The 12,238-nt window shown below is 49.2% G+C and overlaps 1 protein-coding gene across 50 annotated transcripts in view; it reads left to right on the top strand.

Moving 5' to 3' along the window:
• The window catches only part of LOC132474120 (titin-like), a 178,324-nt gene extending 166,291 nt beyond the window's left edge, over window positions 1–12,033 (top strand). For all 50 annotated transcript variants that reach the window (XM_060074608.1, XM_060074631.1, XM_060074605.1 and 47 more), the window contains 11 exons: window positions 159–446; window positions 546–845; window positions 1,058–1,360; window positions 1,480–1,782; window positions 2,061–2,645; window positions 2,766–3,068; window positions 3,232–3,531; window positions 3,636–4,211; window positions 4,350–4,655; window positions 4,903–5,493; window positions 5,600–12,033. In XM_060074608.1, coding sequence (XP_059930591.1) covers window positions 159–446; window positions 546–845; window positions 1,058–1,360; window positions 1,480–1,782; window positions 2,061–2,645; window positions 2,766–3,068; window positions 3,232–3,531; window positions 3,636–4,211; window positions 4,350–4,655; window positions 4,903–5,493; window positions 5,600–10,482 — 8,738 coding nt within the window. In that variant the 3' untranslated portion in view covers window positions 10,483–12,033. The remainder of the gene's footprint in view (window positions 1–158; window positions 447–545; window positions 846–1,057; window positions 1,361–1,479; window positions 1,783–2,060; window positions 2,646–2,765; window positions 3,069–3,231; window positions 3,532–3,635; window positions 4,212–4,349; window positions 4,656–4,902; window positions 5,494–5,599) is intronic.
• Window positions 12,034–12,238: the final 205 nt, after the last annotated feature.

Here is a 12,238-nt window from a genome sequence, read left to right as displayed (position 1 = left end):
AACATGTTCTGAATATATCATATGTAATAAACAGTACACAAGGTAATTACATCATGTGTAATATAGAGGTAAGATCCTCACATGTTTAGAAACAGGCAGTAGTAGAAATATACAACAAACAATTCCTAACTCCATTATTATCTGTGTTCTTTCTCCAGTGGTACCCATCGTGGATCTGTCCAGCATTCCTCAGAAGGTGGTGAAGGTCCTGGCTGGGAAGGCTCTGGACCTGGACCTGCCCATCGTAGGCAGACCTCCCCCAGTCTGCTCCTGGTACTTTGCTGGTACCAAGATGAAGGGGTCGGAGCGTGTCAAGGTGAAGAGCACCGGGAAGTTCTCCAAGCTCACCGTTTCCGACACCAACATCGACGACTCCGGCGACTACACCCTGGAGGTCAAGAACATCACCGGGGTCACGACCGAGGTCATCAAGGTCGTCGTGCTCTGTAAGAACAACTTTGAATCTCCTTCGGTTTGGATTGAATTCCATGGACCTCATCGACAATAGAAACTGAAATGTAACATGTTTCTTTTTGTTTCTCCAGCCAAACCGGACGAGCCCAAAGGGCCAATCAGGTTTGATGAGGTGGACGCCACCTCAGTGACCTGTAGCTGGGACCCCCCAGAGAGGGACGGAGGCTCCCCGGTCAGTGGCTACATGGTGGAGCAGCGGGACGCCCACCGCCCCGGCTGGGTGCCCGTCTGTGACTCTGTCAGTAGACCCACCTTCAAATTTGACAAGCTGATCGAGGGCAATGAGTATGTGTTCCGCACGGCAGCGGTGAACCGTTATGGCATGGGAGAGTTCCTGCAGTCTGACGTCGTCATGTGCAAGAGCCTGAACAGTAAGGAGGATCCACATAATACCCTAATAACCACAGCACTGACAGTTTGATCTGTTGGTACAATCACATCTCATTTCAGAATAACTTTTAGCATTTAGCATCATTAGCGTTCAGCACCACAAGCTGATCATATCAGCATTGCCAATATCGTTATTATGAATGAAATTAAATAGGGAATATAGATATTGATGAGACTGCTTCCTGATCTCCAGATGTGCCCGGACCTCCTGGTCGTCCGACCGTCTTTGACGTGTCTCGTGATGGCATGACGGTGGCATGGAACCCACCAGAGGAGGACGGAGGTCTGGAGGTCTCTGGCTACATCATTGAGCGCAAAGAGGTCAGGGCAGAACGATGGGTGCGTGCCAACAAGAACCTGGTCACCATGCAGAGGTACAGATCCACCGGGCTGATCGAGGGGCTGGAGTACGAACACAGAATCACCGCCATCAACGCCCGAGGGTTGAGCAAGCCCAGCCTGCTGTCCAAGCCCGCCGTTGCCACAGACCCCATCGGTGAGAGGGCACTAACCTGACTCCCCTGTTTGGAGAGCACATCCTATCTTCTTTGTATGAAGTGATATATATATATATATATATATATAACAAATGGTTCCCTCTGTTTTCCCCTCCAGACCCTCCTGGGTGCCCTCAGAACCCCAGGATCACAGATACCACCAAGACATCGGTGTCCCTGGCCTGGAGCGCTCCTGACGACGAGGGAGACGCCAGGGTGGACGGATACCTCATTGAGATGCAGAAAGTGGGAACTCAGGCTTGGACCAAGTGCAACACCACACCGTCCCTGATCTGTGAATACACCCTGACTCAGATGCCCCAAGGGGAGGAGTTTAAATTCCGCGTCATGGCGTGCAACGCCGGCGGCTCTGGAGAACCGGCCGAGGTCCCTGGAACCATCATAGTGACGGAGATGCTCGGTAAGATCACGCTCCTTAACTCAACATAATCATTTCCTACATTGTTAAAATAATATTACTAAATTCATTGAATGGAACTTCAAACTCCAAAGTTAACATGTATAAGTATATTTACATAATATGATCAATATGATCATATTCATTTAAGTAGTCAAACCCATTTACCCCGTGATGCCCAGTTGGGCACAACATTGGGCATTACAACAATTGAGTTGTACAGCTTTAACCTTAAACAACAATATTCTGGATGTTCTGACTAACCCTTTTCGGTCCCACAGAATCTCCGGATTATGACCTTGAACTCAAGTACAAGGACGTGTATGTGGTAAGGCAAGGAGGTGTGGTGAGGCTGTCTCTGCCCGTCAAGGGTAAACCCCATCCCACCTGCAACTGGTCCAAGGTTGGCAGCAATATCTCAGAGAGTGCCATGATCGCCAGCACTGAGGACGCTAGCGAACTGGTGATCAAGGGAGCGCAGAGGAGCGACTCTGGAGTCTACGACCTCCTGCTAGAAAACAAGGTCGGTAAGAAGAAGGCTACGATCAAAGTCAAGGTCATCGGACGACCAAGCGCACCAGAGGGACCCCTGAGCTTCGATGAGGTCCAGGCCAACTCCGTTAAGGTGTCTTGGAAGGCTCCCAGTGACGACGGTGGTTCAGAGGTCCTGGGCTACATTGTGGAGAGACGAGAGGCCACGAGGAATGCCTGGTACACTGTGGACTCCCGAGTCACCGACACGCATCTGGCTGTGAAGGGCCTGAGAGAGGGAACAGAGTACCACTTCAAGGTCACTGCTGAGAACTCTTTCGGCGTCAGTGCTTCACTCAAATCTTCAGAACCCCTCGTTCCAAAGACCCCTGTGTGTGAGTACTGGCTTATCTTCACTGTACACATTTCAGCATTGTTGATGACATACTTAAGCAATGACCTGAGTACGGAAGTATCGTTAGTGTTATTAATATGAGGTGCATTGCTGTCTCCAGGTGTTCCCGAACCCTCCAGCATTCCACCAGAGATCATGGATGTGACAAAGAGCTCTGTGGCTCTGGCCTGGACCAAGCCCAAGGACGACGGTGGCTCCCCTGTCACCGGCTACTTCCTGGAGTACCAGGTTGTGTCGGCTGAGACATGGTCTCGCCACCAGACGAAGATCACCTCCACCATGTTCACTCTGCCAGGACTAACGCCTGACGCAGAGTACCTGTTCCGCGTCGTTGCCGTTAACGACATTGGTGAGGGCGAGGCTGGAAGTGTTTCTGAAGCCGTCACCTGCAAAGATCCATTCGGTAAGCCAACAAATTATCTACATAAACAGCAGTAAAGCTTCAGTAATCCTCAGGTCGTGGAGTTCCACTGTCAGATTTAGTATTAACATTTAATCAGCGATGTTTTGCACAAAGAATAGGAAATAGATTTGGTCTGAAAGCGAATTGGTGATCTGTTTTCCAGACAAGCCGAGCCAGCCTGGGGAGATTGACACGGTGAATGTAGCGAAGAACTTCATTGCTATTCGCTGGAAGGCTCCTGCGTGCGACGGAGGAAAGGTGGTGCTGGGATACTGGGTGGAGCACAGGAAGTCTACCGAAAGCAGCTGGAAGAAGTGCAACAAACTGAGGCTGAAGGACCCAGAATTCACCGTGCCCGGCCTGGCCGAGGCCACAGAGTATGAGTTCAGAGTGTTTGCTGAGAACGAGACCGGCATCAGCAGACCTCGCAGGACGGCCACATGCATCAAAACTAAACTCAGTGGTCAGTCAAGCTTCTATAAGCACATATATGCATATTGTTTACTTGCTATGCTCGCAGAATACCTATGACTTATTAATTAATAATGGTTTGCTGTGTGTTTTCAGTGGAAACCAAACCAAGCCTGAGGAAGGAGATGGATGAGGTGACTGCGAAGCTGGGCCAGCCGGCAGTCATGAAGTGCCAGATCATTGGCCGCCCCGTGCCCGACATCAAATGGTACCACGCCGGCAAAGAGTTGGTGGAGTCTCGCAAGAACGAGATGAGCTCTGATGGTCGCAACCACACACTGTCCATCATGACCGACCAGCAGGAAGACGAGGGAGAGTACACCTGCAAGGCCATCAACGACGCTGGGGACGCAGAGACCACCGGAGCGCTGGTCATAGAGGCGGCTCCCAGCTTCCATCCCGACTACCCCCTGAAGAACACCTACTACGCCGGGCTGGGCACCACCCTGCGCATCCACGTGGTGTACATCGGACGGCCCGAGCCCAAAATCATGTGGCTCCACGGTGCCAAGACCCTGGAGAACACGGACGACATCAGCATCGAGACCACCGAGCACTACACACACCTGGTCATAAAGAACGTCCAGCGCAGGGTCAACGGAGGCAAATACAGAATCCGCCTGCACAACCACTTTGGGCGCGCAGACACTGCATTCAATGTGGAAATCTATGGTATGTCAATCTAAATATATCGCAAACAACAAGATATATGTTATATCTATAAATAGAATGTACTGGTCGAGGGGCTGGAGGGGCTGGTCGTACTGATATTGAAGTTGTATTTACTGGCGTTTGTTCCTGTAATTGCAGACAAGCCTGACATCCCAGAGGGACCCATCGTCCTGGAGGCTCTGCTGAAGAACTCTGTGGTCATCAGCTGGAAGGCTCCCCAGGATTCTGGCGGCTCCATTATCACCAACTACATCGTGGAGAAGCGCAAGGACAACGAGGAGTCCACCTGGGAGCTGGTGTCCTCCTCCATCAACGGCCTGTCCTGCCGGGTTCCCAACCTGGTCGACAGTGAAGGATACTTCTTCCGTGTGTTTGCTCAGAATCGCTATGGCAACAGTGAGCCACAGGAGCTGGCTGCACCTATCCTCATCAAAAGTCAACTGGGTGAGCAACACATTATATATGATTATTATATTTTACACATGATGTATTTTTATTATATATAACCTCATCAGTCCACTGAGGGTAAATAACTCTATACTGAATAATAACTTCAAATAACACAGTTGTATATTATATTATCTATGATATATTACTGGTATTTTTTATTTTGAGACATCTATCTAAAAGTCTTTGCTTGCTAACCATGAAGATTAAGAAGCTCATGAATATCCCTTAAACCCTTCTACAGCCAAACCATCCCCGCCACTGTCGCCTGTGGTCTCTGGAATCACCAGAGACTCGTGTGTCCTCTCATGGAAGCCTCCTAGCAGCGATGGAGGATCCAAGATCAAGAGCTACTGCCTGGAAAAGAAGGATAAGAAGGGTGACTGGACACTGGTGACCACAGACGAGATCAAACAGACCGTGTTCTCTGTCAAGCACCTCACTGAGGGCACTGAGTACGTCTTCCGTGTGAAGTGTGAGAACTTGGGTGGACAGAGCGACTACAGCGAGGAGACCGCTCCAATGGTTCCCGCCACAGCCGTGGACGTCCGGGCACCCGCCTTCAAGGAGGAGCTGAGGAACCTGAGCGTCAAACACAAGAGTAATGCCACTCTGGTCTGCAAGATCACTGGTCAGCCCAAACCTGTGATTAAATGGTTCAGACGAGGGAAGGAGATCCACTCTGACGGAAAGAAGATCAAGATACAGGAGTTCAAGGGGGGCTACCACCAGCTGGTAATCTCTGAAGCTGATGAGGAAGACTCCACCGTCTACCAGATCAGAGCCACCAACCAGGGAGGATCCATCTGTGCTACAGTGTCCCTGGATGTAGAGGGTAAGCTACAAGGGACTACTCTCACATTGCATCACATATTAAAACATACACAATTTTATGCTTGTACACTATCCTGTGATTAACTTATTTATCATCTTATTTGTAGTTCCTGCCAAAATCCATTTGCCAAAGAACCTTAAGGATAAAGAAGCCATTCCTGCCCTGCGTGGAGAGATGGTTAACATCAAGATTCCTTTCGGAGGGAAGCCAGACCCTGTTATTACCTGGCAGAAGGGACAGGACCTGATTGACAGCAACGGATACTACCAGGTCATTGTCACAAGGTCATTCACCTCCCTGGTCTTCCCAAATGGAGTGGAGAAGAAGGATGCTGGTTTTTACATTGTCTGTGCCAAGAATCGCTTTGGCATTGATCAGCAGACAGTTGAGCTGGATGTGGCTGATGTCCCTGATCCTCCTCGTGACATCAAAGCCACTGATGTCTCTCGGGACTCTGTGTCCCTCAACTGGGTGGCCCCAGCGAACGATGGCGGCAGTAAGGTCATCAGCTACATCATTGAGAAGTGTCCCACCACGGCTGAGAGGTGGGAACGTGTGGCCCAGGCTCGGGACACCCACTACACCGTCACCGACCTCTTCGGAGGAACAGGCTACCAGTTCAGGACCATCGCCATCAATAAGTTTGGACAAAGCACTCCTTCCGACACCACCGGCTCAGTCATGACCAAGGAGGACAAATCCAGAGTTCTCCTGTATGACAGGGAGGTTGATGAATCAGGCCGCATGCCTAGGGGCAAAGCTCCCCACTCCGGGGCCAGCAATTTGCACAACAAGTTTGCGATAGCTGAGGAGCTCGGCAGAGGTCAGTTTGGTATCGTCCACCGCTGTGTCGAAAAGAGCTCTGAGAGGACCTACATGGCGAAGTTCGTAAAAGTGAGGGGTGCAGATCAGGCCATTGTTAAGAAAGAAATTGCAAATCTGAATTTGGCCAAACACATTAACTTCCTCATTCTCCACGAGTCCTTCGACAGTCCTGAAGAGCTGGTGCTGATCTTCGACTTCATTTCTGGTGTGGACATCTTTGAGCGCCTCAATATGGCAGACTTTGAGCTTAATGAGCGCGAGATTGTCAACTATATCAGACAGGTCTGCTCAGCTCTGGAGTTCCTGCATGATGAATGCTATGGGTGCTTTGACATCAAGCCTGAGAACATTGTGTACACAACAAGAACCAGCTCTAATGTGAAGATCATTGAGTTGGGCCAGTGCAGACACCTGACTCCTGGAGACATTACCAAGATTCAGTATACCACATATGAGTACGCTGCCCCCGAGATTCACCAATGCGACATGGTGAGCTCTGTGACGGACATGTGGTCTGTTGGTGTCCTGGCCTATGTTCTCCTCAGTGGCTTGAATCCATTCACTGCTGAAACCACCCAGCAGATGGTCGACAACATCTCCAATGCAGCCTACAGCTACGATGATGAATCCTTTAAGCAGGTCAGCATTGAGTCTTTAGATTTCACCGACCGCCTGATGACCAAGGACCGCAAGCACCGTATGCGAGCTGTGGAGGCCCTGGAGCATCCCTGGTTGAAGAAACCAGAGGAGGAGCTGAGCACCAGGCTGATGCAGACCAGCAGGCATAAGAGATACTACCAGGCCATGGTGAGGAAAGAGTGGAACACGGTGGTCTCTGCTGCTCGCGTGGCCAGTGGCGGCTCCATCCGATCCCAGAGAGGAGTCTTTGTTGCCAAGGTGAAAATCGCTCCATTCGAGCATGGTCCTGTAGCAGGGCAGATCAGCCATTCAGTTGTCAACGAAGGAGACAACGTCAAGTTCACGTGCAACATTGAAAACTATGACAGTACCACTGAGGTGACCTGGTACTGTGGTGTCAGGCAGCTTGAGGCTGGGGAGAAGTTTGAGATCGACTATGAGGATGGCCTTGCTGTTATCGCCATTAACAAGGTCACAAGGTCTGATGACGGTACTTACAGATGCAAGATAGTTAACGAGTATGGAGAGGACAGTGCCTATGCTGAGCTCTTCATCAATGGTGTCAGATCTTACCGTGACTTCTTCACCACCCGTGTAGTGAAGAGGGTGAAGAGGAGAGTTGACACTGCCAGGATGCTGCAGAAGCCCCCAGAGTTCACCCTGCCTCTGGTCAATCGCACCGCCTACATCGGAGAGGACCTGCGCTTCGGTGTAACCATCACCGTGCACCCTGAGCCTCGCGTTATCTGGCATAAATCTGGACAGAAGCTTAACCCTGGATGTGATGATAAGAAATACACCTTCATCAATGACAAGGGTCTTTACCAGCTCATCATTCACAAACTGGATATGGATGACGATGCAGAGTACAGTGTTGTGGCTCGTAACACGTATGGGGATGACAGCTGCAAGGCTCGTGTAACTGTTATTCCTCGACCCAAGCAAGCAGACCTCACCCTGCGGCCCATGTTCAAGCGCCTGCTTGCTAATGTAGACTGCAGGGAGGGCCAGAATGCACGCTTTGAGATCCGAGTTTCTGGCCGGCCTGAGCTTAAGTGGGAGAAGGACGGCACACCACTAGCTTTTGGCCCGTCTATTGAGGTTGTCCATGAGGGCCTGGATTACTTCATCCTGCACGTAAAAGACACTCTCCCTGAAGACTCTGGTGTGTACAGAGTCACTGCAACCAATTCCGCTGGATCTGCTAGCTGTCAAGCCACCCTAAAGGTGGAACATGTCACTCATGTAAAGAAGGAGTTTGAGATGAGTGAGAAGGACAAGAAGAAGTTGGCTGTGAAGGTGGCCTTGGATAAGAAGGTGAGGCTGTCTCAGATTCTATCTGGCACTGAAGTGATGCCTCTGCCACCTGTGGCCATGCAGGCAGTCAGAGAAGCTGCTATCATGTTCAAACCTGCCGTGACAACAAAGAAGGGGGATAAGACAGAGGCTGAGATACAAAAGGAGAAAGCGGAAAAGAAAAAGAGGGTAGATGAGAAGAGGATGCGCATGCCATACGATGTGCCGGCCCCTCGCGTCATCAACCCAGCTGCCCTGGAAGAGGATGTAGAGATCAAACACTTCAAGCCTTTCTCCGACATGAAGTGGTACAAGAAGCTGCGTGATCAGTACGAGTTCCCTGAGCCCATGGACAAGATCTCGCAGAAGAGGCTGAAGCCGATCCGTCTCTCCAGGTGGGATCAGTTCTACGAAGTGCCGTTGCCAAGGATTAAAGACCAGTACAAGCCTAAGTGGCGCATCCCGTCCGTCAGCCAGGACGACCTGGAGACGGTGAGGCCTGCCAGGCACCGCACTCCATCTCCTGAGATGGAGGCGTACAACAGGATCAGGAGAAGATCTCTGGGAGACTTCTCTGATGAGGAGCTTCTGCTGCCAGTAAATGAGTATCTGTCAATGAAGAGAACTGAGGAGGAAAGGCTTCTTCTCGAGGATGAACTTGACTGCTCTTGCCTTATCCCCAGCTTCCCCCCGATAGAGTTTGAGCTGTCATCCTTGCGCCCCTCCTCTCCTAGAAGAGTCTACACCGATGACGAAGACAAGGAAGAGGTAAAGAGGTATGACTCTTATCGCATCCCATCTAAATATGAAGCAGGCCCAAGCTATGTGGACCTGCGCCAGAGACACGACACAGCAACTTTCAGACCTCCCAGACAGAAGCAACGGGTCCATGAGGAGAAGGAGGACCAGGAACTGCTGCGGCCACACAAAACCAACCAGAGAATCACTTCCTACAAAAGCCAGCTCAAGCACATGGAATTTGAGGATAAGACACGATTCTCCAGAAAAGAGACAACTGTTACCACCTCCAAAGTTTCTGAAGCAGTGGAATCGGAGTACATCTCCTCAGTAGCGTCTGCATTTATAACTAAACCAATCAAGAAGCTTCCTCCACCTGAGCCTGAGAGGAGATCCCATTCCCCTGATAGGGCTTCCAAATCAGATGTTACCTTTCCTAAAGTCGACTTCCTGTCGCGGTACGAGGAGAGGAAGCAGGCTCTAAGGTCAGAGAGGAGGTCAGTGGAACGGAAGGTAGATGTGGTGAGTCAGGCCCCTTTCAGTCTGGACCACTCCCCACGTGTCACCATCAGGATGCGCTCACACCGCATCCTCTACGGCTCTAACACCAAGTTTACCCTCAACATCCAAGCAAAACCTGCGGCTGAAATCATGTGGTTCCATGATGGACACCTGATTCACCAGAGTAAGAAATACCACATGAGCAACAACAGTGGTATGCTGACTCTCCAGATCATTGAGTGTCTTACAGAGGATGCTGGTACCTACCGTGTTGTATGCAAGAATGCCAAAGGAGAGACATCAGACTACGCCACACTGGATGTATCCGGAACAGAATACGATGCCTTCTCTTCATTCCGCAAGGAGGAGGAGCCACCATCCGTTCATCTCCCCAAGATGACCACGACAGAGGTGTACCATGTCTCCTCTTCAAAGACCACCGTTCAGGAAACTGTCCAGGAAACTATACATGAAACTGTCCAGGAAACCATCACAGTTGTTGAGAAGAAAAGGGAGGAGCCTAGACTTCCAGCCAAGATTTTGAAGGAACCAAAATCTGTCATTGTGGAAGAGGGAGACGTGGCCGTCTTTGAGTGTGATGTTGAAGGTGATCCAACACCGTCTATATCCTGGCTTCGTGAAGGGGTTGCTATAGCATCTTCTGCCCAACACCACATTGCCTCTACTCAGCAAAGCTCTACCTTTGAGATTTCTTCTGTTCAAATGTCTGATGAAGGCAGCTACACTCTGCTGGTAGAGAATCCTGCAGGGAAACAGGAAGCCTCTTTCACCTTGACCATCCGCAAGGTTGTATCTAAGGAGAAAGTAATAGCTTCGCCTAGGGTTGTTTCACCAGAGGCCAAATCTCCACTAGCAAAGTCCCCTGAGCCAATCAAGTCACCCCAAAGACTCAAGTCCCCTGAACCGATCAAGTCCCCCACACGAGTCAAGTCCCCGCAAAGCGCCAAATCCCCTACTCCCTCTGAATAAAACAACAAGACGGTTAGTACGCTCCTTATTACCCTCTTCATATATTATTCATTGGCTGAATTTACATAACCTGATTGTCAAATTACCATTATTTACATTTGTTCATTTAAGTAATTTTTGTAATTGATGTCATCTTGAAGCCAGACGGTAAACGGTTAACGGTAAAAATAGTTTGATCCCCTGACTGGTATTGTCCTCTAAATTGTGGTTTCAGTTGCAGCTTCTTATTTAGATTACGTCTACTCCCTACCGTAGCATTAAACTGATGTTCAACCTCCATGTGCAGGTGTCTCTGGTCTGAACCAGGAGACTGACCCCCTCCAACAACACATGGAACAGAGAAACACATGTGGAGAGCTGCGACCAGCACACCTCCCTGAAGATCTGTGCTCTGAAGGAGACGGAGGCCGGAGCCCACACCCTCAGGCTCTCCAACGAGTTTGGCTTCGACTCTGCAGCTGTTAACGTCCACATCTGGTCCATGTAACCCCTTAACATTGTCTCCCTCCCCTCCTTCACAGCCTTTTTATTTAATGAATAAGCACAAATATTCTTACTTGATAAAGAACTGAATTTCTGTTCTTGTAAATATGAACTATTTTTATACCAAACTTGACATTAATTTATGCCAAACTAGACAAAAGTCTAAAGTTGTTATAAACTGTGCCATATTGGATAATTATGACTTAGGATTTTTGAACCACTTTTCTGGGACGTGTACATAATGTATATAGCCGAATATAACGGTTATGAAAAATGAATGAATTGTTATTTATGACAATATTTACTGAAACAAAAGCAACAAAATCTTTTCAAAGGGGAAAGTTTCAAATGAAACGAATACCCATGGAAACAAAGAAACTAAAACACTGTGCCTCAACAATAAGTTGAAGTCTTAAGATTGCCTCAACAGGTAGAGAGGCTCCCTGTTGACGTTATGAACCAGATTCAGAGACAAAACTCTAAATATGCACACGCCTCTGCGTGTGATATTACAGTATCTATGAACTGTAACATGAGCATAAGACCCTGAGTGCTGTTTGCATATTACCCTCATGTAAGCAGCATGAACTGGTCTTGTGCTCATACTGACCGTGTCATACCACCATTTGAATGACATGCCCAGAGTGTGAGCGGCCTGCACTTTGGACGTTAGATCATTTTATTGTGCGTTGTTTCTGGCAAAGGAGGACTGGGTTTTGTTTTAAACCAACATCACCCGGCCAAAAGGAAGATAAAAACAAACCCAGCACTTGTGTGCAGAAGCAGCGTGCTCTCTAGGAGGATTGCTCAGTAACGTGTGTGTGTGTGTGTGTGTGTGTGTGTGTGTGTTTCTAGCTTTTAGCCTTTCACCTGTCGCTAGTCAGGGTTTTCTTTAAAGCAAATGTACCACAGCGATGACACCTGCTGTGTAAACAAAAGCAAATGTAATAGTGTGGAGCCCTGCACTTCGATTTAATTATCATGTTGATGTAGAATTGTGATTATATAAGTCCTCCTTGAGTTGTATGCATAACTGATTTATTAAAGCATGATTTCAGCACTATCAAACGACTCTGTCTGTTTACCCTTGGTTGTTTAGCAGGACAAAATCACCCCACACCTCACCTGGAATATTTTTTTTGGGGTCTTTCAGTCTTTTTGGGGGGGGGGGGGGGGGGGGTTGCAACCCTGAAGGGGCCTAGTATACACATTTGGATTTTCCCACGTGTTCCGTAGCAACTTGCTGCACTCAGGGCCGAAGCACCACATTCTG

This window comes from Gadus macrocephalus, chromosome 16 (genome assembly GCF_031168955.1).
Source record: "Gadus macrocephalus chromosome 16, ASM3116895v1".
In the NCBI taxonomy this organism is placed as follows: Eukaryota; Metazoa; Chordata; class Actinopteri; order Gadiformes; family Gadidae; genus Gadus; species Gadus macrocephalus.
This window is presented reverse-complemented; position numbering and strand designations above follow the sequence as displayed.